Source organism: Mandrillus leucophaeus, unplaced genomic scaffold (assembly GCF_000951045.1).
Source record: "Mandrillus leucophaeus isolate KB7577 unplaced genomic scaffold, Mleu.le_1.0 Scaffold43, whole genome shotgun sequence".
Classification (NCBI taxonomy): domain Eukaryota; kingdom Metazoa; phylum Chordata; class Mammalia; order Primates; family Cercopithecidae; genus Mandrillus; species Mandrillus leucophaeus.
The window spans coordinates 363,709-386,393 of record NW_012104587.1 but is presented as its reverse complement, the minus strand read 5'-3'; the positions used below and the strand labels follow the sequence as shown (position 1 = coordinate 386,393).

Sequence of the window (22,685 nt, the reverse complement as noted above, 5' to 3'; positions counted from 1 at the left end):
CTCGGAGCCCCAGCCTGGGGCTGCTGTCCACTCGGAGCCGCACGAGCTCCCCCAGGGGTCATCCCAGCCCCGGGGGCGCGGGCTTGAGCGGCAACGGCTTGGACCCCGGTCCCCCGCAGTCCGGACACTGCCAGGCTGGATGTCCGGGACGGGCTTCGCAGTGTCCCCACAAGGACCTCCCCCCCCACCCCCCAGCAGCCCAAGGACAACGTGTGTGGCGGAGCGAGGAGCCGCTGCCCCTGTGGGAGCCGGGCAGTGCCCTCAGAGACACCCGCGGCTCCCCAGCACCGGTGCCCCGGGGGTGCCAGCTCTGGCGGACCCCAGGGTGAGGATCCCGGCAGCTCTTGGCCAAGATTGTGGGCACAGGGGAGCGGAGTGGCATCGCAGTGCCAACTGTGAATTGAGAGGGTGCCAGGGGGCAAGTGGGAATCTGGTGCGGCAGCTGGGCAGGGAGGCTCTGGGGGGTGGGGAACCGCAGGGGCGTTGATGGGGGAGACGGGGTGCCTGAAGGGAAAGAGAGCAGGGGCTCTTGAGAATGGGGGTGCCAAGAGAATGTTCTCCTAGGTTTGGGGAGGGGGAAGCAAACAACCCCTAACTCTCTCACATCCTGGGGGAGAGGGCCGAACTGCTTTGCCTTCTGCTTCGCCCGCCAGGGGAGTGGCCTGGGAGCCCACTGTCTGCTTCGTATCCTCTAAGCCAAAGCCAGAGAATCTTCCCGTCTTCCTCGGAAATTGCTCTGCCATTTCCTCCTTGGCTCCCGATGCCTCCTCACCCAGTGCCCACCTGTAGGCAGGTCCCCTGCAGCTCCTGCCCAGGCTCTATCCCTGTTCCCACCTGGGGTGCTCCACCCAGTCCCAGCACTCCCAGTCTGCCAGTTCTGGCATCAGGGTCTGTTTCTGGGCTTCTCTCTGATGCTAAAAGCGTAACTCCTCAGCCCAGGACGTGCTCCCAAATGCAGAGCCTCCAGGCTCCCTGCTGCCAGCCTCCTGGGGGTGGCGGTGCTGTGGGGAAGGAACAGCTCTAAGACCCTGCACAGAAGGAGCCTGCAGCCCTGAGGCTCCTGAAGGCAGTCCAGTGGGTGCTGGCTTTGCCCACTCTTGCCCCAGCCCCACATTTGCTCTTTCCCCTCTAGGGGCAGCCTCAGCCTGTCTCTGCCTCCTGAGGAATCTGCTCCCACCCGCCCTCAATTCTTTTCAGCCTAGTCGATATTGAGGACGACCCACTGGGCGCCAGACTTGCCCTCACTCAGCACTTGGATATGAGGGTGATTCAGTCTCCTTCTCTGGAACCTTGCGCCCTTCTCTGAATGTCCTCTAGGTGAGGGCTGAAGGGGCATTGCCTGTGGAGAGCCCTCCCCTCATCTGTCTGGACCCAGGTCACCTACCCTGGCATCTTCCTCCAAGATGCCACCAGCTTCCAGCACATGGCCCATGGCAGGAGCGTTCTCTTGCTCAGCTCACCTTCTCAGAAGCCAGTAGCTTAGTTCAGAAGCCAGCTCTGAGGTATGAGGATAGAAGATAGGGAAGCAGTAAGGACACTCTCTGTCCCCTCGCCCACCAGGCTGGCAGCCTCCCCTCTGTCCTGTTAGGCCGCTAGCCTGGGGCCGTGCCCTTGTCCCCTCTCCCTCCCTCCTCTTCCCTCCCATGCCTGGGCACCATGACATCACCACTCCTTCAAGCACCTCTGCCCTCGCCACGGAGGCCAGCTTGACGTGCTTGGCATCTTCTAGGCAAAGGGTCTGGAGTCCAGTGCCATCCCTGGTGTGCTGGCAGCCCCCAACTCTTCCCTCACCCCCTCCTTGAATGCGCCTCTCTGGCTGCAGTTGGGACCTGTCTTGCCCACCCTAGTTGCAGCTGCAGGACCCACCAGTGCCTGTGGTGGGGCAGCTGTGACTGGGAAAGGGGTTGGCCTGAGGCTGACTGCTCTCTGGTGTGGGCATTAGGCTGGGTGGGGTCAGACATAGGCTGGAGAGGGCAGAGTCTGCCTTTGAGCCTAGTCGTCTGGGGTCCTTAAGGAGTCAGAGATCTCATTCTGGCCTCTGCCCTCTGGCATCCCTGCCCACCTTCGTAGGCCCTATAGTTCCAAGTCAGATTCCCCTTCCCCCCAGCTCCCCCAAGGTTCCCCAGACTCAGCTCCCCAAGCCAGGGCTCTGTGTCCCCCATTTCTGCCCCCCCCAGTCTCCCCTTGGCTGGTACTGGTTGGGACTGAGATATGCAAATTGATTTCTGCGTAACTCAGGCCACCCCTCCCCTCCCCTCTGGTCCCCCAGGGGCCGGTGCCTTTATATCCTGATCCTCTCATCCCACTCTCAGGAACACCTGCGGCCCAATCCTTTAAAAAAAAAAAAACTGTCCTCTCCTGCTCCCCTTTGCCTCATGCTGGTTCCAGAGGATCCCTGTGGTACTCCCTTCCTCATCCCAGCAGGGCTCAGCTACTGCTAGTACCTTACCTGACAGGTGTGGTTCTCTCCCTACTTGGGCCCCAGGCCCCCAGGCCCTTGGCTCCCTGATCTATTGTGAATGAAGAAAGGGACTGTGGGCAATAATCAGAGTCCAATGAAGAACCCAGACCAGCCCCCTCCCATGCACACCCAGGCTCCAGCTCCACGCTCTGCCCAGCTTCCCTAGGCCATCCCTGCAGCCTCCCTTCTGCCCCCTCCTAGACTTCAGGGCCTCTCTCTGCCCTCGGCCTTCACCCTCTGGTTCATCCTGAAGTCCCTGTGTCTCTCGGACTGCTTGTCCCCAGACCAGGCGGGCCCCAGCAGGCCTGCAGGGGTCAGCGTTGCAGTGGGCAGGCAGGACAGCGGCAGGAAAAGAGAGAAGGAGGGAGAGGTGACCTTGCAGTGAGCTGGTGAGCAAGGCCAGAGAGGGAACCACTAGGACAGAGGTTAGGTCCTGAAGGCTGCCTGCCCTGCCCCCAGCCCTCTGTGAGCTTGTCCCTGGGGGCAGTAATGCTTGAAGCCTTCTTTTGTCCCACCTGTTAGTGGGCTCTGTTCCCTGCAGGGCAGGGGGCCTTGGCACAGCGGGCCTCCTCTCTCAAGGCAAAGGATCCACGAGATTGTCCAGGCCAACCCTCCACTCACTGGGCACAAGTTAGGGGAAGAGGCTGATGGCGGGTGAAGGAGGTGCAGAAGTTAGGGGTGTGGCTGAAAGGGCAGATCAAGGGTGTGCCCTGAGGACCACCTGGGTTAGAGGCCAGGGCTGGAGCGTGGGAAGATCCAAGGAAGCCTGACTGTGTCCACCTATTTCACCAACAACCTCTCTCCTCCCACCTACCTCCCCAAAGCCTGCCCCATCGGCACACGCTCGAGCCTCCCTGGCCTGCATCCTGGGCTTGGGTCAGAGTCCGGACTGAAGATCAAATGATCTCCCCACAGGCCAGGACACAGTGGAGGACCTGAGGCTGGGCAAGTCTAAAACCCAGAGGGGACGAGGATGGTTTCAATGGGGCATGGGCCAGGACAGCCAGTGCCCCCAAGCTGTTGTGTTACCGTGGAGACAGGCCCCCTCCTTGGCCCTGGTTCACACTGTTCTGTGGCCTTGCAGGGAAGCTTGATCAACAAGCTGCCCGCTTGAGGGCTGGGGGATAGTGGGCAGGGAGACAGCCCCAGAGCCCCTCCTCACACTGGGGAGGGCGTTAGAGCAGGCTGGTTTGAGGTGGGAACATACAGGCCAGTAGGTGACAGGTAAGGGGACAGCTGGAAGGTAGGGCAATAGGTGGGTGCCGGGTGAGCAAAGACAGGTCCTGGGCAGCTGGGTTCTGCTCCTGGCTGACCTCAAGCTCAGGCTTAAGGGGCATTGAGGGCAACATGGAGTGCCCGTGGGGTCTGTCCCCTTGTTATACCCTCTAGCCTGGCCATTGCAGGATGTTGTGTGGGACAGGCAGAGGAGCCGTATATGGTTCCCTCCCCCTCCAGAGTCCCCCCATCCCACTCCCCACCCACCCCCTATTCTCTCAGGGACTTTGAATCCTTATTGAATCTGATGGACCGTTTTTGTTTTCAATAACTGGTTCCCCCAGGGGAGTGAGGCCAAGAACAGCAGGGAGAGGAGCTGGGAGGGGTCACGTGGGGGCGGGAGGCCCAGTCCTGAGCTGATGACCCCCAGCTGGAGAATGAATTGGCTTGATGGCTCCTCAGAGCACTGTGGCATCCCAGGTGGGCATGGGCAGCCCTGTATAGAGCTGGTCCTATAGTGCTCCACAGACAGTGCCCGGCAGGTGGCATATGTGGCCGAGAGGTCAACTTTCTCTTGTCAGGGCAGTGACTGGTCTGGCCAGGTGCCGGCACCAGCCGGTGCCAGGCCCAGCCCGGGTGCCTGCCTGCCTTGCCAGGGAACCCCAGCTGGCGATGCCAGGCGAATTCTGTCAGTTCCATGGGCATGGAGGTCCCTGACCTTCCAGGCAGCAGGGGCAGCCCTGCTGGGCCCTATCCAACTAGTGTCTAGAGGGCAGAGCTTTGGTCTCACCCAGCAGAATTCCCCAAGGGCTGGAACAGAGTTGGCAGACAGCATGGGACCTGTGGAAGGGGCTGGACTGTACCCAGAGCTTGCGCCTGGAATTCCAGGTCCAGTTGGTTGGAAGGTGGGCGGGTGCATCCGGCCTGCTCTGGGCGGTCTCTGCAGCCTCCACCTGGAAGGCCCCCTTGGGATAGAATGGACCAGGAGCTGAGGTATTGTGAGCTGGAACCCCTGCAAAGCTGCATGTTTGGGGAATTGGTATCTTCATGTGATTGAGCCCACGCGTGGAAGGGGAGGGCGGAGCCGGAGGGAGAGGCGCTGTCTGTATGTGTACCTAGTACGTGTGCCGGTGGCAGCTGGATGGCCATAATATCTGCATTCATCTGAGTGCCAGGACCGCTGTAAACAGCAATTAAAGAGTGTATTTGTAGCAAGGTGCGTTCAGGTGCGTGGGGAGCTATGACGGAAAGCTTTAGGGTAGAGCCCCTCCCTAGGCCCTGTACCTGGCCAGGCAGGGCCTGTGTGCCAGGGACCCTGCCTACCCCCTGCCACACCCTCCCACCTGCTGGCATGGCCACGAAGTCCTCGTCTGCTGGGAGCAGGGCCTTACCTGGCTGTATGGCATACATGGGTGTGAACGGGAGTGATCATGGGAGCTTTCATGTGTACAGATACAAGCGTTTCCATGACGGTGTGGGGCTGTTAGCATGTGTGTATGTGTCTGGGTCAAACTGAGATCACCTGTGTGTTTGTGACTAGGTCTGTTTCTGTGCATGTGTGTATGCACTGCTTCCCCAGGCCCTAAGAGGAGGGCTGCCATCGTCTCTGTAGTGACCCTGATAGTGACAAACCCTGATAGTGACAAAACAAAAGATGCTGGTAAAACAGGCATGTGCTGCTGGCCCTGCTCCTTCAGTGCCCTTCCTGGAGTGCAGAAGGCTGGGGGCTTCCATGGCTGACCGAAGGAGAAATGGGGGTGACTGTTCTGCCCATTAGAGCAGACAGGAGGGAGAGGTCTGAGCTCCAGCCCCAGTGGGCTCCCATAGTTGCTGCTTGCATCACAGATTGGGGAGAACCTGAGGGCTAGAGAGCCCTCTGGTTCTAGAACCCCCAGGAGCCCCAGGAATGAGAGAGGAATGGTGCCTACCTGTTAGTCCTAGCTGGTTGGTGGAGCATGCACCCTGCCACCAGCCAGGGTAGGCTGGCATGAGGGGTCGGAGGCAGAAGGGGTGCCTGCGTGAGGCTCTGCATGAGGGGAGTGGAGGAGAGAGCGTGCGGCTAATGTGTCCAATTAAATTACTTCAAACCCTGCCGCGGCAGCTGTTCCCGGCGGGGCCCTGGGTACAAATTGGATCCGTCTCATTACCATGGGGTGGTGTCAGCGGGGCCAGAGAGCGGCGGCCAGCATGGCCGGCACATAGCAGGCCCTGTCCCGCTCTGCCGGGCCTGGGCCCGGGTTGGCCCCCTCAAGCATTTTCTTGCTCCAGCACCCCTCAGAGGAAGTGCCCCAGGTCCAGATACTGGGGCTCCCCGCACACCATCCAAGGATGAGGGTTAGGGATGGCAGCCAAGGGACCCTTGGAAACACTTTCTCCAGGAATGGGGGTTTTGTGCTTTGCAGAAGGACCAGTTTAAGGAATCCCCCCCTCAGGTCACCAAACACATTCTGTGTCCTCCCCTGATAATAACAATAGCATGATAATAGCAAGCCTTGTGGAGTGCTCAGTATGTGCTGAGCACTTTACGTATGTGCCTCCAGGGACAGCTTGCTTGAGCTAGGGCTCTGGGGTCAAACAGCTATTGATTTGAATCCTGGCAGAGACACTTGCTGCTGTCTCTGGAGCAGGTCAGTCCACCTCTCTGGGCTTGGGTTTCCTCTTCTGTTAAATGGGTATGATGATGGTTCTTACCTCCCAGGTGGTTGGAGGATGAGGTGAGATAAGGCAGGAAAAGTATTTAGCAGAGAGCCAACCCATAGTAAACACTCAGCCAGAGGCAGCTGTTCTCAAAATTGTCCTGTACCAAGCAATTGATACGTGGGATGAGGGTTCTGGATCCTCCAAGGAGGACATGCCTGCTACCTCCATGGTGGAGGAGTTGGGGAGGGCTTCATGGAGGCAGTGTCAATTAAGTTACCATCAGAATAGCAGAGACATGTGTGCTCACTATGTGCCAGGTGCTGTTCTAAGCACATAACATGCGTTAGCCCCTCCGTCCTCAGAACCACCTTGGGAAGTGCGAACTTGCAGTTAGAAGTAGGTCTGGGATTCCAGCCACGAGCCAGACCTAAGGGTGCGAGCTTCAGATACAGGGCCTTGAGTCCTGAGGGAAGAATAAGAGCTTTGCCATGTGAGCGAGCAGAGGTGAGGCAATCGGTGAGGTGGGGACAGCACACGCAATGGCTCAGAGGTTTGAGGGATGTTGGCCAGTTGAGGCAGCAGTGAGTGCTTGAGCGTGGCCAGAAGGGAGACCTTTGGGGCACAATAGCAGGAAGTGAGGCTTGGGAAGGTAGGTTGGTCCAGATTATGAAGGGGTTGGCATTTTGAAAGAGGAAAACTGAAATTCTTTTAAAAAGTAAGGCATTTGGAGAGCCATGGATGGCTTTTGAGCAGGTCTCTATAAAGAACTTTGAAAGCACGGTAGTGTGGAGGGTGGGAAGTCGGGAGGCAGGCGGATAGATGGAGCTAGAGTCTCAGCGATTAACACATCTGCTCCTACCTCTGCCGGGAGATCTGCAGTGTCCAGCCAGCCTGGGCTCTGCCCTCGGAAAGCTTGCGGCAGATTATAGGCAGTCAGGGGGTAACCAGGTGCAGGTGGGCATGAATGAACACCCTGAGGGGGCTTCCCAGGTGCTTGGGGTATCAGAGATAGCCTCCCAGCAAGGGATATAGAGCCAAAATGGGCAGGCCCAGGGCCCTATGGACACAGTTAGTCCTCTTGAGGATTTGTTCTGTACCCACATAACCCTCCCAGGCATTAGGGCCAGGCCTGGGAGGGGCCACACAGCTCTTGCTCCAGCTGCCAGGCCTGAGCTCCAGAGCCCCACCAAAGCCAACCTGTCTCCATGGCAACTAGGCGGGCCACCCCCCTCTCCATGCCCACGGCCCCTGGCACAGGGGCCCATTCACAGCAGGGCCTAGGTATGTCTTCCCAGTTCCCTCAGGGGTCATCCCAAGGCAAATGCCCTCACACAGAGGCGCTGGCAGCACACATGCATGTTGGCATTTGGGTACGTGTGCACACATGATGTGTGTGTGTGTGTGTGTCCTGCAGCAGGGAGGTGGGGACTGTCTGTGTTGACTACCCACCTTAGCTAGAGATTTGTTCCCCCTGAGTGGGGGTCAGATAGGTGCCAATGACCCTGATGCCAGGATGAACTGTGGGCTCCTGTCTTGGAGATTGGGATGAGAAAGGCAGCCCAGAGCAGGGGCAACTAGGAGAAATGGAAGGTTAGGGAAAGCCGCAAGGGAGAGGCTCCCGGTGGTGCCTGGTGGGTCCACAGACCACCTTGTTCTTTCCATTCATCATGTCATGTCATCTTCACAGCAGTCTTGCAAGGGAGATATCCAATTCACTGCGGTGCAGATGAGGAAATGGAGACTCAGAGAGGTTGAGTGTCTTGCCTGGGTCACTCAGTAGAGCAGGAATAAGATTGCAAGTTGGCCTCACTCCAAAGCCTGGGTCTTAACCACTGGGCTACATTGCCTGGTGCCTCCTTATCCTACTAGGCTCCAAGCCAGCCCGTCTCTCAGCCTGTCTCTCAGAAGGGAGCACTACGAGTTGGTACTGGCTGCAGAGCTGGACTCAAAGGGTGTCCCAGTGCCTCTTCTAATGCTAGGGTATCCCCTAAAGCCTTTGTTCTTCCTGGAATGGCAGGGAGTCTCCTTCCCACCCTGTCTCCATTCTCTCTACTGGCAAGGTGGAGGGATCCTCTCACTCATGGGGGAGGCTCTCAGGAAAAGGGGAGGAACCCCTCTCTCCCTCCTTGGCACCTGCCAGCCCTGGAGGAGCCTGATGAATTGTCTGTGTGCCCCCCCCAACCTCATTCCTCCCTCTCCAGCCCCCGCCTGGTTGGGGAGGTGCGAAGGGAGTGATTTCACAGCCTGTCAGCTGAGGCCTAAAAATACCCAGAACTCTAAGATGCTTGGGCAGGGGGAGGAGAGAGCAGGGACCAGGGATAGGGTGGTGAAGGGTGCAATGGTAACTTGGCCAGAGGAGCCCAGGTGGCACCACAGTCCTGCTCAGGAATGATGGGAGACCCGCTGTCCCCAGGGTCCCCATCTGACCCCATATCTGGCAATGACAGAGGGGGCCAGTGTCTCAAGGGTCTTGAGAGCTCAGCTCTGGCACTCAGACCTAAGGGAGGGCTTAGTCTCAGATAGGAGCCATTGTGGACCCGAGGCCCCCTGGAGCCTCCAGTTGATGCCTCTCTCTCCCTCTCCACCCCCAGGTTGGCTGGCATCTTTGGGCCGTGGGAGCCAGGCTGTGCCTGAGTCTGCTTCCTTCCTGGAGAAGGTGCCTGCTTCTGCTAGGGGAGAGGCGTGAGGAAGGCAGTGTGGATGGGGGTGCCGGCAGGTGCGGGATGTGACGTGCCAGCCACCCAGGCACTAGAAGGAAGCAGAGGAGAAGGGGTGTGGTGGCCCACGTCACTGCCACATGGCTGTGCGCTGCAGCATGGCACATGGCCCCCACAAGTCAACCAGTGCTCAGAGACGGGAACACGTGTATATGTGTGTGTGTGCATGGACCTGCTAGAGTCGGCTTGTTCTGGTGCTGGGATGCTTGTGGACATGTGTGACCCAGCCTGGCTACCTCAGGTAGAAACTGGGTGAAGGCACAGGAGTGGGCGTGGGAGCATGAGCTAACATACCTCACTTCGTGCAGATGCATGGCTATGTGTGTGCTTCCCACGTGGAAACACGATGGTAGGTGTGTCTGTGCAGAGGCACATGAGCACACGTCTGTGGGGCGCCAAGCAGGGGCTGAGAGGGTCCTTAGGGAAAGAATGCAGAGTGGCGGCCAGGGCATAGGGACTCTGGATCAAAAGTAATGAGGCTCAAATCCCAGATGTGCCATGTGCTGACTTACTTTGTGGCCCTGGGCAACTGACTTAACCTTTCAGTGCTTCATTTCCCACCTGTAAAACAGAGGGAATAATAGCACCCTCATGGGGCTGTTGGGAAAATTCGGTGAGTTTATATCTGTAAACCACCTAGAACTGTGCCTGTCACAGACTTAGCACCATGTACGTAGTAGTTCTTCTTCTTATCTTGTCCTACCCTTTGATGGTACAGGTGGGAATATGAAGGCCCACAGAGGGACAATGACCTGGCCAAAGTCACACGGTAAGTTAGTGGCAGAACCAAGACTAAAAACCAGACTCTAACGCCTTAAGACAGGGCTTGTTCAAGTCGTGGACCTCAGGGATTGCAGTCCTGCTGGAGTGTGGGGCTTAGATTGTGTCAGGGCTGTTCTGGGACCTTGGGAACTCAGGGACCTGCACATCTTCAGATAATGTTGAGGGGTCTTCAGGGCAGTGGCCTCAAAATGACCAGCTGCATGAGTCAGAACCATGCCACTGGCTAGCTGTGTGGACTTGGCCAGGTCACCCAACCCTGCTGCGTCTCAGTTTTTTTCCCTATAATGGAATAATAGTGATACATACTTTATAGCGTTGTTGGGATCAAATGAGATCCTGTATGTAATGTCTTAAGTGGCTGGCACACTGTACCTAGTAAGTGCTCAATAATGTTTGTTACAATTATAACCCTCTCACCCTGTGCTCCATAAATGTGATTTCCTTTGGTTCCCTTCCAGCCCCTGGCCACCCTCACTCCCTTCTGCCTGCCACCCCACACTCCAGAGAGCTTTGATCAGGACTGACTTGCTGGCGGCCATGACTTATCTTTGTCTGCTGTTGTTGCCCTTTGCCCAGAAGGGAACAGGACCCACCAGTAGGACTTAGTCCCTGGGCCCTCTGCGTCTGGCCTCATCACTCACTTGACCTTGGACAGGCACCGTTTCCTCTCTGTGCCTTGATCTTCCCTCTGAAAGTGGAGAGGCTGGACACAGCCCCAGAAGCTCCTGGTTGTGTTGCTGTGTGGCCCAGGGGGGCCCCTGGCTCGGCCTACTTGAGGGGGTGGCAGGTTGGCAGGGAGGGAGGTCAGCTGGCTGCCCCGGGTGAGTGGAGCATCTGGGGCCTGAGCCGGCTGGTGGCCTGCCATCATGCCCGCCCGCACCTGTGGCTGCGTAGGAGGGTGTGCAGGCCCGGCTGGCTGGGCACTGACATTGGGGGAAGCTCAAGGACAATGACGTAGAGAAAGCCCTTCTTGGGGCTCTGGGAGCTGCCACTCCAAGCCGTCCTCCCCCGCTCTCCTCCTTCTCCCTGGGGTTTTCCTTCAGCAATTCCTCCTTCCTCCCTGTCCTTCCTCTCCCCTTCCCCTTCCTGGAGTCTTCCAGTATCTCTCTCTCTGCCTCTGCCCCTTCTGTAATCTTGACCATTTTCCGGTGCACCTTCTCACTTCCTCTCCCTCCATAGAGGGGAGATTCCTACCCCTTCCTGTCTCTCTGGTTCCTGAGATTCCTCCTTTCTTCCTTTGATGTGTCCCCATTTTTCTGGCTCCTCCTGGCTCCCTCTGCTGCCCCAGAGCCCAGGTCTCTCTCACTTACTCTGCATGGGCATGTCCAGGCTCCTTCCAGCTTTTTGTCCCCTTGCTCTCTCTCACTTCAGAGTCCCTCCCTCCTCAGAATCCCTGCCTCCCTTCTTCCAGTTCTGTGGAGCTCTTTGCTCCTCCACCAGCATCCCCTGCCCTGACAGGACCCTGACCCAGGCAGTTTCTGTGGCTGGAGCTGCTACCCAGTACCTCCACAACCCCCCTGCCTTCTGTGAGTTGAGAAAAGGGTCAGTCCAGGGCCCAGGGACTGGCAGCCCTGCCTCCTAATTAGCAGGAGGTAATTGCCTGGAAAAAAAAAATTCATTTAGAATGAGACTCCGAGACTCCGAGTTAAAGCTGAGCCAACCAATGGACCCCAGGGAGGAGGAGAGGGGAAGCAGCCCAGGCCCCGGCCTCAGGAAGCCCCTCAGGAGATGAAAGCCCCTATGACTCCCTGCCTGGCTTGTCCCCAGCACCCCAGCCTTAGGGAAGTGGGAAGAGTGCACTGGACTGAGTGTCCCACCGTCTTTGCCTGAGTTCTGGTTCCACTGCTCACTGTGTGACTTGGGGCAAGCCATTTATTCCTTTGAGCCATACTTTTCTCTCCTATAAAATCAGAACAGGGCCATCCCTGCCCACTTCACCCCTCAGGATCATGAGGGTCAATTCAGACAGTGGCTCTGAAAGCATTTGGCAGGCTGTAAAGTGCTACAGAGTGCAAGGTGTTACTCTCTTCCTCCACGTGGCTCTCAGCCGAGAGGTGAGGATGGTGGGGGGCTGGAGTGGTCTTGGAGAAACCTGAGGGATAGTGTGGCCTCTAGGACTGAAAGGATGGTGAGGTAGATCCAGCTGAATGACAAGAGTAAGGGCAGACGATGCGCTCTCCCATGCCCGTCTCAGCACTTGCTGGCTGCAGCAGCCTGAGTGGTCACCTCCCTTTCTGATCCTTACTTTCCTCCTCTGTAGGAGGCTGAGCATGATGCTCCCTCCTGGGGAGGCAGAGTGGCTAGAAGGCTAAATGAGATCATGTTTGCAGAGCTCTTAGCACAGTGCTTGGCATACAGTAAGTGCTCAATAAATGATACATATATCTCATTTAGCTATGTCTGCTGTAATTAAGGGCTATTATCTTGACTCCCTTGACTCCAGAGAAGCTGTGGTTTTGGGTGCTATCTTCAGGTGGTATTATTTGTTTTGTTTTTTGTTTTTGGAAGGGGGAGAATCTCTACAACTCAGTAAGGTTCATATCAAGCAGTCCCTAGAAACACCAAGCAGATCTGCCTCTCAAAGAGCCCCCCACCTGTAGGGTGGGGAATCAGGAGTGGACTGCAATTACGGCATTCTCCTGCAACCTCACTTTTTCCTGGGGGGGTGTGGGCAAAGTTCTTGTTTGGGTCGGGGAGAGGTGTGGAGTCTGTGCTGGGGGAGGCCTTTGTGTTCATCTTGGAGGAACTGGCCCTGCCACAGAGGAAAGGTTGGTGTTTGTTTAAACAAGCCTTCCCCACCCACCTTGGAGGAGGGAGCAGGAAGTTTTGCTTACCCCAGGTCTGCCCACCTGGGTTGAGCCTGCACTGTGACCTGGGCAGCCCCAAGGCAGCCAGGACGCAGTCAGACAGACTGGAGTGTGCGGGTGTCGGGCAACGCTGCAAGCTCTGAGCGCCAGATTGCCCCGGGAGCGGTGAGGGGGCGGCGGGGGCCGGAGAACCGTCTGCCGCTCCTTCCCCGCCGGCCCAGGCCGCCGCTGGGGACCGTCTGTGCGCCCGCCGGGGTGCAGTGCCCGCGCCAGCCACCAGGAGGCAGTGCAGCGGGCCCCGGGAGGGAATGGGGCGTGGTATTTACCACGTTCGTGGGGCGGCCCTTTTTGTCCTGAGTCAGGACTGGGATCTTCAGCATCCGAGGACCTAACTCAAGGAAAGGGGGCTCTTGTCGCTGGTTGCTGCCATAGCTTCAGCTGAGGGTTGATCAGGGAGGCACTGGCAGAGGAAGGCGGAATCACTATGCACAGTCTCTCAGATCCTGCTCGCTGGGAGCTGCGCAAAGGGCGACCTGGAAGAGGGCGCAGCCCCAGGACTGACTTCTGTTTCAGCACCAAGGACAAGGAGCCGCGTGGCCGACAGCTGTTTCAGCACCGCGGACAGCTCTCGGGGGCGGGACACTCAATGGCTCCATCCTAATATTTGCCGTGTAAATGATACCCCTGAATATGATAGAACGGCATGTCGGCCGAGCGCGGTGGCTCAAGCCTGTAATCCTAGCACTTTGGGAGGCCGAGACGGGCGGATCACGAGGTCAGGAGATCGAGACCATCCTGGCTGACACGGTGAAACCCCGTCTCTACTAAAAAATACAAAAAAAAAAAAAACTAGCCGGGCGAGGTGGCGGGCGCCTGTAGTCCCAGCTACTCGGGAGGCTGAGGCAGGAGAATGGCATGAACCCGGGAGGCGGAGCTTGCAGTGAGCCAAGATCACGCCACTGCACTCCAGCCTGGGCGGCAGAGCGAGACTCTGTCTCAAAAAAAAAAAAAAAAAGAACGGCATGTCGTGGAGGGACTCTCAGACCCTGCATTCCAGCCAGGAGGCTTAGGACCAGAGAGTTGAGTGAGTAGCCTAAGGTCACACAACTGGCAAGTGACAGAACAGGATTCAGATCCGCAGTGGTCTCTCTCTGTCCATCTCTCCTGCCCCTGGATTCCCACTAGTTATCTCTGTCCTGAAGCCTCTCTGGGAGCTTCACATTATGTTGCATCCCCCAAGAGCCCTCGAGCTGGCAAAGATTAAGTGTACTTCCCTCCCCAACCATAAGCCCTGGCCATGGATTTGAATCCCAGGATGGAAGATTTCTAGCCCCGGTGGCCTTCACAGCTCCAAGCCTCAGGTGGGAGGGCATTCGGGCAGGTGGCCCGTGAGGAAGCCTATGACTTGGGGAGATAAAGTTGAGTCATCAGCATGAGGAGCTTTTAAGTGCTCTGAGATTCTCAAATGAAACATAGCATACAGTTCCAACCCCAGCTTCTCTGCAGCGTGTATTATTAATAACAATAAGATGCTGATTTAGGCCAAGGCACAACAATGCATTATTCATAGGAGTAACTAGTGGTCAAGGCCCACACTTAATCATCACACGTCCCTGGTCCTGCCTCTGCTCCACATTCCCAGCGAAGAGGCCCCCCCGCCCCCAGTCTGAACCCCTCCTTTCTTGGACTCCGGATGCTCTGACTGACGTGATCATTTTCACAGCTGCTCAGGTGGCTCATCAGCTTTGGGATCAAGGTGGGTGGGGAGGGTGTCAGGTTCCCAGCTAACTCCTGGCTAGCCACTCTTCAGCCTGGGCTCCCAGTTCAGAGCTGGCACCTGGCCCTTTCCATCCTGAATGGCTTTGGCCCTGAGATTTCTGGGCTTAGCAGCTCTCTGGGGTCTACAGATGGCCAGTCTCCCCTTCCCCCTCTTTTGAGGCTGAATACTGAAGCCAGATGCACCAGGCCTCCCTAGGCCAGGAATTGTGGGAGGTAGGAGTGGCTGTGGTGAGGTGAGGTGAGGTGAGGTGAGGAGGTCACTGAGCAGAAGATACCATCACCTCCATTAAATTCAATAATGCATGTGAAACCCTCGGTAAACTGTGGAACACTTTATAAACTGCTCTGCACTGTACAGATATGAGCCATTATTACCAAGGCCATGTGTCGACTGGAAGGGAGAGAAGAGGTAGGGAAGGTGTGGACAAGGTCCTCATAGCTTACCAGGCCTCGCTCTCTGATGAGGAGTAGGTGTGGTTGTGGATCCCTACATGTCCCCGTCCAATTTCTTGCTGGAACGGCTGCTGGCCCATCCAGATAATCCTTCATTCGCTGTTTACTCACTTGGCACCTCCTCTGAATTCTAAACCGTCTGCATCCAGCCGGCCTCTGCGGCCCCTGCCAGTGCACTCTCCCTAGCTCACTCACACATTATCTGTTTTTATTACAGTCAAGGTTGAGGAAGCTTGCTCGTGCTGAGCCCCTATTTTCAGCTGCTTGTAACTTTCCAAAACAATTCCCCTTGGGCTTCCTCTTTTGCTAGCCTAGTTCCCACCCTAGGTGAAGCCCGAGGGGTTGTGGGCACCTCCACAACTTTCCAAAGGACACTCAGAGAATGTCCAGAGGGCATGGGGTGGGGGTAGGTCCAAGGCCCAGCTTTCCTGGGAAATAAGTGCTGGTCGTTCTCCCTTCCTTCTTTTTTCCTTCTCGCCTATCTCAATTTCTTTGTCCTCTTGCAAGAGAAGAGCTGGCCCTGTTCCCAAGGTGGGTGGCCTGGAAGGGGGAGCCTTACAGTGGAAAGAGGTCAGGAAATTCTGCAAGATGGCAAGACCTGGAGCTTTGCCTGATTGTCTGGGGTGCAGGGTTTAGTTCACTGGCTTTCTATTCCTTTCTCCCCAACTCTGCCTTTCTGGCTTTCTTGTGTGTGTTGGGTTGAGGGGAGGGAGGGAAGCAGGATAGGCACCAAAAATGTCCCCCTTCCCATGCCTGGATCACCCTGGAGCTGGTAAGCTCTGCCCACTTGTAAATGCCTGCCATCTTCCCCCATTTCCATCTGCTCAGCATGCGCATGGAGGGTGCTTCCTATGGAAACCTGTGACTCCAGCTTTCACTGTTTCCCACCTTGAACGTCATCGGGAGCCACCAAAAGATGGGGGTGGGGAAGTGCTGGGGCTTGACGTGTATTGCAGAATCAGGTGGGAGGAGGCAAGCTCAGGATGGGGACGTGCTGGCAGATGTAGCCCCAACCACCCCCAGCAGCATTCTGCTTTATCTCCAGAGTAGTGGTTGCACCCTGATGAGTACCAGAGACAGAGCCCTGGGCAAGTCCTTGGGACATCCCATTTTCCTCCTCTTCCCACTCCTAGACTGTCCAGTGCCAGACACCCAACCCCCAACCTGTCCTGGGACCCTGAGGCCAGCCGAGCCTTTATCTATTGAGGGTGCTTCTCTGAGGCCAATGCCTGGGCCAGTGGAGGTGGGGAAGGAGCCCCAGGACATGTGTATGTGTCAGAGGAGTCTCTGAAGTACCTGGGGTAATTTGGGTATGGCTCTAACTGGTAACATTCTTGGGAGAGTGGGAGCCCTTTCCCTGACTGCTGTTTGTGTCCACTCAGGTTCTTTCTTCTTTTCTGTCTATTCTCAGAGTGTCTTATTTCAAGGCATGGCTCCCCTAGGGTGGAACAAGAGTAAGAGCCACAGGGTTTGAGGTCTTATAGACCTCCAGTCTAATCCTGGCTTTACCTCTCTTCTGCTGTGTGTTACTGGGCAAGCACTTAACCCTCCTGAGCCTCAGTTTCCTTCTTTGTAAAATGGGTGTAAGAGTATTTACCCTCAGAGGGGTGCTGAGGTCTGCGGACATGATTCAATGCCAAGCATATGTTAGTTACTTTGATGAAAGACACTTGGGAAGGAGAGCAGTGGCCTGGGACCTGTGAATGCCTGTAAGAGCCTCCAGGAGCAGAAGCAGTCTAGGTCAGGAGGGCTTGGGGGTGATGGAACAACTCTGGAAGGGCTGGGTGTGGGGAGTGTGCATGTCACCATCTGAGAGTGTGAGCACACATGAATTCTGGGGGAAAGAACCTGTAGGCACAGATTCCCAGTAGGTCCAGCAGCCTCTCTGCACCTTGACCTAGGCTACATGCTGTGGGAGACCCTGAGCAATTGGGAGACAGTGCTTGTGGGGGTCAGGTCTATCCCCAAGAAAAGGGGGTTGACAAATGGATCCATTAATTCAAGTTTGGAGAAGGAAGAGATTGCTATGAGTGCCTGTCATTGGGGAGGGCTTCTTGGAGGAGGTGGGCTTGTCTGAGACCTTGAATGATTTCATGAATTTGTTTAGCAATTACTTATCCAACCTCTCCTGTGTACCAGACTTTGGTCTTCAAAGATGAGTGATTTGGGGGTCTCAATCCTCTAGGTGTGCCCAGTTGGGGAAGGACATAGAAAGAGCTAATTATTAACCCAAAATAGTTAATTGTCATAGTTACTAGGGAGGCAGAAAGGACTGTAGGAGGGGAGACCATCTTTGTCTGGTCGCTTTGAAGATAGAGAAGGAAAGGCATTCCAGGAAGAAGGAATAGCCTAGGCAAAGCGTCATAAGTGTGACAAAGGTTGGCCTGCTTGTGGGAAAGAGGAAAGTGTGGCTAGGTTGTACAGTCTAGCACATTATAGAATGCCATCGCATTCGTCAGCTCAAAGGGAGGTCACTGTGGCTGGGTAGGAAAGGATGGGCTCAAGCACCTATTATTCCCCATGCCTTAGTTTCTTTCCCTGTGAAATGGAGATAATAATGGTCCGAGGTTGTGGAGATGGTTCATGTAAACTTCATGGCGCAGTATCTGCCACACTGTGTGCACTCAACTAATGTTAGCTATTATTTGATAGTGACAGCACCCCAGCAGGGAAGGTCAGGGGTTATAATCATCATTTGAAGGTAAAGTGTTCAGGCCCAGCATGGGCCTTGCCCTGGGTAATGTAGTTGGCCAGGGCCAGAGCTGGGGCGTGAACCCAGGTCATCTGCCTCCAAGTCTACATTATATCCCACCTCTCTACCTGAGAAGGACAGACAGAATCTGAGTAGACAAGTGATGGCAAATTCATGGGCAGAGAATTCCAGGCTAGAGGAAGTACGTGAATGCCTAGAGCTCGTGAATGGCGGAGCTGGCTGGGCATCTGCTTGTGGCCACGGCCATGGGCGTGTGTGCATGTGTGCATGGGTGTCTGTGCCAGGGTGAGTTTCTGTGGCTCTTGTCTGTGGCCTGTGTGCATGTGCCCACTGCTCCTGCAGCCCCCCTCCCGTTCCCCTCTGGGCAGCTGGTGAGCTTGCCCTCAGAAAGCCATTCCCTCTCCTGCAGCTCCCCAGGGCATCCCAGCAGCCAGCAGCCCTGTTTGATTCTGTTCATCCATAAATCATGTCTTGCTGAGGAGATGAGAAGGAGTTGGGAGTCAGGGCTGAGCCCTGGTGAGGGACTGGGTTGGGTCGGCAGTTCACACCTGAGGCCCAGCCTGGCTTCCACCTGTCACCCCTGACCCCATGTCCCCATGCCTTAGCCCTCCCTCTTCCATACCGTAGGTGCTCACTGACGCTTGCTTTGGTCAAGCCCTGCAGGTCCTGGGAGGGGTCAGTGGTGCACAAAATTGAGTAAGATGTGACCTCTGACCTCTGCCATCCTGTGGAGAAAACTAGAGTGTATCCAGTCCAGTATTTCATTCAACACCATTGAGTGCCAACTCCGTGCCCCAGATATCTCTAATCCAGGGCACGATGTGATAATGCTATGATAATAGCTAGCATTTAGTACCTACTTATTCCGTGTCAGGCACTGTGCTGAGTGCATTGTACATGCTAATTCCTTTAAACCTCACCATAGTCCTATGAGACTATGCTATTATTAACCCTCGTTTACAGATGGGGAAACCAAGGCACACAGCAATTAGGTTACATGGCTTGGAAGAATCAGAGCCAGAATTTGAGCCTGAGCAATCTGACTTCAGAGGCCTGGCACTAATCACTATACTCTAAAGGAAGAATGTAGGCCCAGTATGCTGAGAACTCAGAGGCAGGAGAAATTAATTCCCACTGGGCAGACTAAGGGAGGCTTCCTGGAGGAGGTCTTTTCATCTGGGCCTAAAAAATTCAGGAGTTTGTCAGGCAAAGTTGAACATGCGGAAAGAACAGAAGGGGTCCTGGTTGTGTGTGTGTGTGTGTGTGTGTGTGTGTGTGTTTGTATGCGCATGCACACACCTGCTTGTAAAAGAGAGCTCTCAACTCATCACTGCAGCCTCTCCCATCTCTTCTCTTCCATCTTATTTGGGTGACAAATGAGATAACATACAAGCATTGAACATTCAACAAATGTTTGCTGAGCACCTCCTGTGTGTCAGACACCGAGCTTGTCGTAGAGGATACTGGAGTGAGCAAAGCAGATACAGCCCCTTTCTTTGTGGACCCTGTAGTGTGGTATATAGTAGGTGCTTAATAAATAGTAGCACCTATTATTATCTTTGTTCCTGGAGGCCTGGGATTCTTCCTCCTTCATTCTTTCAATAAGCATTTATTGAGCACCTATTATATGCTCCACCATTGGTGCTGGGAATACAGTGGTGGAGACCAAGCCCTGCTCTCATGGCACTGAGATGCTAGAAGGGAAGGCTGTGCATGGGCATCTTGTCCACCCTCAGAGGCAGGCCACTTCCTGGGGTACACAGACCTTACCCTGCGATCTCCTTGGGGGGTGGCCTGGCCAGGGGCATAGGCTGTGCCCACAGGACACAGCAAAGCACACAGGACTCAGTCAGACCCTTCATCCTGAGCTGTAGTCAGCTGATATGCCCACCACAGGCCTGGGCAGAGGGGCAGCAGCCTGCCCCAGCTCATACCTCACTCCCAAGACACACCCCGCCCCAGCATTGGACCCAGGAGGTCTGGCTCTGCCTAGCTCCTGGTTCACCCTGCCTCCCAGGTTTCCTGATGTTGCCTGTCTGCCCTTGTCTATGCTGTGCCTTACCCCCCGGCACCCAGGATGTCTCCTCTGCCCAAGGATAGGTTGTGGCACTCAGCCCTGTCAAAAGGCTGACTAGGGCTGCAATATTTTCTTTCCCCCAGTGTTAATATGCTGACAGTAAGGGGACTTGAAACCATGTATGTCATCTGAGGAGGGGTTAGAGGGCTGGGGTGGCTTTGCCTGGAGAAGACTTGAAGGGGACATTAGAACTGTCGGCAATGATTTGGAGGCCTGTCATGTGGTAGAGGCAGCCGGCTCCTTCCTGGCAGCTCTGGAGGGCAGGCTCAGGACCAGCAGGGAAGTTTCTAGGGAGACAGATTCAGTTCTGCAAGAGGCACAGCAGCCCTCCCTAACAGTGCCCATCCAGGAAGGACCTGCTTCCTGCCTTCTGCTCCCTGCGGAAGCTCCCTGTCACCAACAGGGCTGCCCATGGGCTTTGTGCATCCCTGGGGCCTGACTTCATGACTTTCAAGGTTCCTTCCAGCTGGAGACACAGTGACTCCATACGCAGGAAATGGTTCACTCTGGCGGGTAGGCAAGAACACGCTTGTACCCCTTGATGGCGACATCTCCCTTAGGATCTCCTTAGGATCTCCTTAGGATATCAGCATGCTGGCCGAGGACATCAAGTCACTTTTAGTCACAACATCAGTGCAATTTGCAGTGGCAAGTGTTTGTTTCACCCTGCCTTTGAGGGCTGTCCGAGGGAGGCTGAAGGGTCTGGGGAATCTGTGGGGGCTGCACCAGCTGCCTGGAAGATGACAGCAGCCACCCACACTATAGGGGACCCTGGGGTCACTCATCCAGAGGAGTTCAACTTTCCTTAGCAACACAACCCCTTCTCCAAATGGAATTTTCTGCAAAAACTCAGGAGCACAGAAGGAAACAGTGCTACTGTGACTGAAGGGGGCTTGAGGGATCACAGCCTTATCGGCTCAGCCTCCACTCCCCAGAGCCCCAGAGAGACTCCAGGCAACCCTAGGGGTTCCAAAGAGTGCACCTTGAAAACTAACCATGTACCTCTGTAGTTGGTGTGATGTCAAAGCAAAGAGTATAGAATCCGAGTCGGACTGCCTCAGTTCAAACCCTGGCTTTGAACTTGGACATGGTATTTGACCTCTCTGTTCCTCAGTTTCACCTCTGTAAAATGGGGATGACTCATAATGCTTATCTCTGTTGTCGTTGTGACTGCATGTGGAACACCTGGAATACCTGGCTTGTCCTCTGAGGGGGAAGGGTCAGGGTCAGGGTCAGCTCTTCCCCAGATGAAAGCACTGATATCCAAGAGTTGAGTGTCTTGCCTGCCACACGGCCGGTTAGCAGCTGGACTAGGGTCTCAGCCTAGTTCTCCTAGACCCCAAGCCTAGGGCTCATTCTGCCATGCCCACAGAATGCTAATTGCTTAAGATGGGTGTTCTTTTGGGTTTCTGGGGGCCTTTCAGAGTGTGCCCACTGGACTCTGGGATTGACAGGCTTCTGTCCCTAGGGACTCTCTGACCTGCAGGTTGAGGATTGAGGATTAGTTTTTGAGAAGGATCCTGTTTGACAAAAAAAGGAGGGAGCTCCAGGAAGGTGACCCCTTAGAGAATTCCCTGTGGCAAAGAGGTATATGGGGGAGGGTGAAGTGTGGAGAGGGCACCAGAGCAGAGGAGCCTACCTGGAGTGTGGCCATGACCTCCAGCTGCTTCCTACTATAGCTACCAGATCATGAGCTTGTGAAACACCCCTCTGATCCCATCCTTCCCCTGCTCAAAAGCCTACCATGGCTCCCGTGGTCTACAGAACAAAACAAGCCCCTCAGCTGGATAGACGAGCCCCTTCCCCATCAGGCCCTCCTTTCCTTCCAGGCTGGTCTCCCTGAATTCACTCCCCATACCCTAAGTCCGGCTCCTCAACAATGTGTCTAACACTTTTCCCACCTCCACACCTTTTCCTCTGCCTGGACTATCCTACTTTCGCCTCACTTCCATCTTCAGACTACGCCAAACACCACCTCCTCAGGGTGTCCTTCCCAGATAGCTCACTTGTCCCGCAAGATTGATAAAGTCCTCATTTGTGCTCCCAGGGCCCTTTGTTTATGCCTGAGATAAAACAAACACCAACAACCATACTAATGGTACCCATCCATTGAGTGCTAACAGCAACCCTGTGGGAGACACTGAGTGGTTAAGATACTTGTCCAAAGTCACACAGCTGTTAAGAGGTAGAGGTGTGGCTGGGCGCAATGGCTCATGCCTGTAATCCCAGTACTTTCGGAGGCCGAGGCGGGTGGATCACCTGTGGTCAGGAGTTCAAGACCAGCCTGGCCAATGTGGTGAAATCCCTTATCTACTAAAAATACAAAAAATTAGCTGGACGTGGTGGCGGGTGCCTGTTATCCCAGCTATTCGGGAGGCTGAGGCAGGAGAATCGCTTGAACCCTGGAGGTGGAGGTTGCAGTGAGCTGAGATCACGCCATTGCACTCCAGCCTGGGTGAAAAGAGCAGAACTCCGTCTCAACAAAAAGAGGCGAGGTGGTACTCACACTTGGGTCTTTTTCTCAGGTCTTTTGGAGTCTGGGGCCCGCTGGCTGGGTGTCCTGCGTTTGATAGTTCTAGAGCACCTAGCATGCTAGGAGATAACTTTTTTTTTTTTTTTGAGACAGACTTTCGCTCTATTGCCCAGGCTGGAGTGCAGTGGGGCAATCTCAGCTCACTGCAAACTCCGCCTCCTGGGTTCACGCCATTCTCCTGCCTCAGTCTCCTGAGTAGCTGGGACTACAGGCGCCCGCCACAGTGCCTGGCTAATTTTTTTTTTTTAATTTTTATTTTTAGTAGATATGGGGTTTCACCGTGTTAGCCAGGATGGTCTTGATCTCCTGACCTCGTGATCCGCCCGCCTTGGCCTCCCAAAGTGCTGGGATCACAGGCGTGAGCTACCACACCCAGCCGAGATAACTCAATTCTAACTTATCTTCCCCATTGGAGTGGTAGTTCCTTGTGGGCAGGGCCTGTCCCCCCACAAACACATACCCTCATAATTTATGTGTGTGTGTGTGTGTGTGTGTGTGTGTGTGTGT

At 55.5% G+C, this 22,685-nt stretch overlaps 1 protein-coding gene across 1 annotated transcript in view; it reads left to right on the top strand.

Annotated features, from left to right (window-relative positions):
- Positions 1 to 22,685, top strand: part of SYT7 (synaptotagmin VII) — an 87,178-nt gene that overhangs the window by 22,969 nt on the left and 41,524 nt on the right. Inside the window, exons 5-11 of the mRNA XM_011993569.1 lie at positions 196 to 325; positions 1,198 to 1,264; positions 1,376 to 1,474; positions 1,730 to 1,877; positions 8,908 to 8,972; positions 10,321 to 10,411; positions 11,205 to 11,342. Coding sequence (XP_011848959.1) covers positions 196 to 325; positions 1,198 to 1,264; positions 1,376 to 1,474; positions 1,730 to 1,877; positions 8,908 to 8,972; positions 10,321 to 10,411; positions 11,205 to 11,342 — 738 coding nt within the window. The remainder of the gene's footprint in view (positions 1 to 195; positions 326 to 1,197; positions 1,265 to 1,375; positions 1,475 to 1,729; positions 1,878 to 8,907; positions 8,973 to 10,320; positions 10,412 to 11,204; positions 11,343 to 22,685) is intronic.